This window comes from Zonotrichia albicollis, chromosome 25 (genome assembly GCF_047830755.1).
Source record: "Zonotrichia albicollis isolate bZonAlb1 chromosome 25, bZonAlb1.hap1, whole genome shotgun sequence".
NCBI lineage: Eukaryota > Metazoa > Chordata > Aves > Passeriformes > Passerellidae > Zonotrichia > Zonotrichia albicollis.
Genome location: NC_133843.1, coordinates 3,700,156 through 3,704,584, shown reverse-complemented (window position 1 = coordinate 3,704,584; position 4,429 = coordinate 3,700,156). Strand labels below are relative to the sequence as shown.

Genomic DNA, 4,429 nt, shown 5'->3' with positions numbered 1-4,429 from the left:
GGCCGCGGACCGCAGCCCGCCGGCATCCGCCACCGCCGGACGTGGCGTCAGCGGGCGCCGGCAGTGACGCCGTGAGGGCCAGGGCGGGCCGGGGCCAAGGGTCGGTCTCCGCGGCGGAGTAGGCGCGATGCGGGCCGAGCCCCGCGGCTCAGGCCGCGGCCAGGCGGCGCGTGTACTCCTGGATAACCATCTGGAAGTGTTCGGCCGTGTTTTGGTGCGGCCGCAGCAGGATGACGAAGGCCCGCGGCACGAAGTACCCGCCCAGCAGCGCTGCGAGCGTGCCCAGCGTGCTGAGCACCCGCGCCACCGTCTCGGTCTGGCCGCGCAGCGCGCCCTGCGAGCAGAGCACGGCGGCCGAGCAGCCCAGGTGTAGCAGCAGGCTCACGGTGAGGCTCTTGGCCTCGTTGTAGGCGGCGGGCAGGTCGGTGCCCGCGTAGGTGAGCACGAAGCAGGCGGCGCTGAGCAGCAGCGTGTAGGCGGTGGTGGCGTCGGCCGCGGCGCTCTGGGCGCACTCCAGCACCACCCACTCGTCCCGCACGCCGTACTCCCGGCGCGGCACCGAGGGGCTGGTGGCCTCGATGGCCACGCACAGCGCCACTTGTGCCGCCGTGCTGGCGGCCACGAACAGCACCGGCCCCTGGCGCCGCATCCAGGCCTCGTAGAGCGCCGGGCAGCGCGCGTTCAGCTTGAAGATGCAGAGGATCTGGAAGGAGCGGGTCGCCACGCACGAGAGGAACACGGTGAAGCTGATGGCGAAGAGCGGCACCCGCAGCAGGCACGCCGCCTGCGAGGGCTCCCCGAAGTAGCAGAAGAGGCTGCTGCAGGTGCAGGCCAGGGAGCCCAGCATGAGGAAACACGCGTTCCCGCCCGCGGACTTGACCACAGGTGTGGAGGCATTGAGGGCGAACAGGACAGTCAGCGCCGCTATGAGCAGCATGAGAAGAACAGCCAGGGCCAGCAGCGCGCAGGAGAGGGGCTCGGACCAGGACAGGAAGTCGGTGGTGCGGTTGAAGCAGACCTCGCTCCCTGCTGGGGCCCACTCATCCAAGCCACAGGCCTGGCAGTCAAAGGGGTCTGTGGAGGACATGGACCCCTCACACACCTCAGACCTGGTAAGAGCTCTGCCACGGTGCAGGCCCGGCCCGCAGCTCTCTGGGCTCTGCTCAGCCATCACACCTGCTCCTTCCTGTGGGTGCTCCCAGGCCTGGGGTAGCAGAGGGGGCTCTTCCCCAAAGACCCCCCAGCTAAAATTGGCCCCATGGCCTCTCCCAAAATCCATGGCCTGGGCTGAGACAGGGGCTTGGCTGTGTGAGGCTCAGAGCCATGGGGGCTGTGGGTGGGAAGGGGCCCATGCATCAAACAGTAACCTGGGAAGGATCTGCAGCAGCTGCTGTTGAATGGGACAGTACCATGTAGGGGGGCTTTCTGCTCCCACTGTCCCCAGAGCTGCCCCTGCCTACTCCAAGGCCAAGGGTGTTGAGGCACTAGCTGCCAGGAAGGGGTTTGTTGTTGTGGCTGGTGATTCTGAGGCAGGAGACATTTCCATATGCCAGGTGCTGGTGATCATGTAGTGCAGAAGCCCCGTGTGCCATCTGGGGCACAAAGGAAACCACTAGGTTGAATTTCCCTGGCAGAGGATGCGGTGCAGGGAACAGCTACCTGGCCACAGGCAAAGGGGCTCTGTTTGCCCAGGTGGGCTCACCTGTGGGCACTACTCCCCGGAAAGCACAGGGCATGGGCTTTGCATACCCACTGGTAGGCAAACAGGAGCCAGACCCACTGCCTTCAGGTCAGCTCAGAGGTTTTACTGACCACAGTAAAACTGTGAGAGGCTGGGAATGGTGAGACAGGAACAGGAGGTAGGATGTGGGCAGGGAAGGAATGGGCAGGAGCAGACACTGTGGTGTACTGACCCGATGTGTTCAGGAAGGTTCCTGGTGGACAGGCCATGCAGCTGAAGCAGCATTTGTGGCGGCTCTGCTGCAGCCTCATCTCTCCTGGCTTACAGGCCTCCGAGCATACCGAGCTGGGAGCCTGCCGGCAGCACAGACAGGGTCAGGCTGACAAACAGCAGCACTCTGGCACCCCCCAACACTGCCTTGGCCTTCAGTTTTGCCCTGCTATGAGGAAACACCCCTGAACTGGTGGCATTGGGATGCAGTCAGCTAGGAAGTGAGCAATAAATAAGACCTGGGTGCAGAACAGTACCTTGCCATCTTCTGTGTGCCACAGGATTTTGCCTGGGTCGATGGTCAGCCTGTCAGGGTTCACACGGAATGTTCCTATCACATCAAAAGCCCACTTTGGGCCCAGCCACTTCCACATGACAATGTCAAAGCCTTTACGAATGTCCCCGTGGTCATCGAAAGAGATTCGGCTCTTGTTCAGGGTGAAGTTTACTTGCTTAATCTTTTGTAGGAGCTGTAAAACAGAAGAGTAAGAGAGGAGTCCTTCCAATGGCATGACTCCTGCCATTGGAGGGAGATAGGCTGGAGGCACAAAGGAAACCACTAGGTTGAATTTCCCTGGCAGTGTGCAGAGCTTTTCTCTGTCCTGCAGCTGCTTTCAAGCCCCCCAACATCTGCAGGAAATCCCATCCAGTGAAGGGGTGGTAGTAGAGGATGGAGTCTAGGTCTAGGTCTTGGCTGCTCTGTCTGTGAAGGGCAGCTGAAGTCCACAAGGGTCTTCAGCTGGGATTTGAGCTTTTGGGAAAGACCGGAGACCTTTGTGCACAATGGAAAAATCCTTCCCTGTGGGAAAAGATCCTCAAGGATCTTCTTCCACGAGGTTTGTCTTACCTGCCAGGGATAGACAATGCCTTTGCTGCAGGCCCCCGAGGCACAGCCCAGCAGGTCATGGAGGCCATGGGCCACAGCATACACGGCCGAGTACACGCTGAAGGAGCCTTGAGCATCGTACATGTCAGGGGCGGTGGCGAGCGCGCGGCAGCCGGTGCAGCGCTGCGTGCAGTCCAGCCGTGTGCTCCCCACAGAGTCCCTGCCTGCCTCTGCACTGCTGCCACGCTCAGCCGCAGCGCCTTCCTCCCACAGCTTCCAAGCTTCAAGGCGCTCCAGCACCTTGGGCTCTGGCTTCTCTACTGCCATCCCAATCACCGAACCGACGGTCTGGATGCCAGGTACCTGCCAGATAGCTCGAGCCAATGACCAGTCTTCAGAGGCCACCCACACCATGTCTGTGATGTTCTTCTGGACCACCACCTCAAAGAACGGCACAACGCTTCCTCTGGTGGAGAACACGATAGTGACATTGACCTTGACATCTGTGAGGATTCGGACCAGGTTGTGAAGCTCCGGGTTGCTGGCATCTGAATTGGCGGGGAGGGTGCCTCGGTAGGCTACGCACACGTTGCTTGCAGTCAGCAGCTCCTGCAGGCCATTCAGGCCAACCCTGCCATAGGTGTCATCGCTGCCCAGCAGCACCACCCAGGTCCAGCCAAAGCGCTGCAGCAGTGAGAAGATGGCCTTCACCTGCTGCCTGTCACTGGGGATGGTGCGCAGGAAAGAGGGGTACAGCCGCTTCAGGCTCAGCAACTCAGTGGAGGCTTCGTAGCTGATCTGCAACGAGAGCCAGGGGAAAGGGGGATGCACTGTCCCAGGCAGCTGCAACCCTGAGAGCTAATAGCACAGGCAGTTTATCCTGAGAAAACTTGGAGCTGGGCAGGCAGTGGACCCAGTGCCAGGCGTGCTGAAGCAGGAGAAAGCTGTGATGGATGGTAAGCCAGCCCACTGACTGCCTAGGAAAGATCCCGTGACAGCACACACAGAGGGGCTGCATTTCCAGCTCTACCCAGCTCCTCAGGTCTGAGCCCACCCTCTCTGAAACCATCACTCCTTGGGATCCCTGGTTTTCATCAGCCATAGAAGGTGCACTTACCTCTGGTACAAGAAAGAGACTGAGAACAGCGGCTGTGGTGAGGGACAGCTGCGTGCTGTCAGGGCCAATGACGGCCACAGCCTGGGGTTCATAGTGTTGGAAACTGGGGAGCACCTGGACATCCTGCTTGCCTTTGCGAGCCAGGGCACACAGCGTGGCGTGAAAGTTGGTAGAATCAGAGCAGGTGTCGTAGATTTCATAGCCCAGAGTGACATTAGGGAGCAGCGTGGTGGAGTTGTTGATCTCCTCCACGGTGAAGCGCAGGGCCTGGGCCAGGCAGTAGCCGTGATTCTTGAAGGTGGCGCTACGGAATCGAGAGTGGTTGTTAGGGAGGACAGAGCGCGCTGGAGGCGCGGGCAGCGCGGGCACTCACTCGTTGCAGCCGCGCACGAGCAGGCTGGTGTCGTCCCGGCGCGCCGCGGTGTGCAGCGGGAACAGCCCGGCCAGGCGGTGATCGCCGGGGAGGCTGAACGAGGAGGCGGCGGCAGCAGCCGCGCAGAGGCACAGGCGGAGCAGCGCGGGCGGCGGCATGGCG

General features: G+C 61.5%; 1 protein-coding gene across 1 annotated transcript; it reads right to left on the bottom strand.

Moving 5' to 3' along the window:
- Positions 1 to 138: 138 nt before the first annotated feature.
- TAS1R1 (taste 1 receptor member 1) lies at positions 139 to 4,425 on the bottom strand. Its single transcript, XM_074558656.1, has 6 exons — positions 4,268 to 4,425; positions 3,895 to 4,198; positions 2,799 to 3,575; positions 2,209 to 2,421; positions 1,914 to 2,034; positions 139 to 1,074 (listed from the first exon to the last, which is right to left on the bottom strand). The coding sequence occupies exons 1-6, from the start codon at positions 4,423 to 4,425 to the stop codon at positions 149 to 151; spliced, it is 2,499 nt and encodes an 832-aa protein (XP_074414757.1). The 3' UTR covers positions 139 to 148.
- Between the last annotated feature and the right edge of the window lie 4 nt (positions 4,426 to 4,429).

What these genes read in the sequence shown, in the direction of transcription:
- TAS1R1 (XM_074558656.1), bottom strand. Translation starts at nt 4,425, where the DNA reads ATGCCGCCGCCCGCGCTGCTCCGCCTGTGCCTCTGCGCGGCTGCTGCC. An exon ending in CTCGTGCGCGGCTGCAACGA is followed by an intron (nt 4,199 to 4,267) that starts GTGAGTGCCCGC and finishes TCGATTCCGTAG; the next exon opens with CGCCACCTTCAAGAATCACG. An exon ending in GGCACACAGAAGATGGCAAG is followed by an intron (nt 2,035 to 2,208) that starts GTACTGTTCTGC and finishes TGCTGCCGGCAG; the next exon opens with GCTCCCAGCTCGGTATGCTC.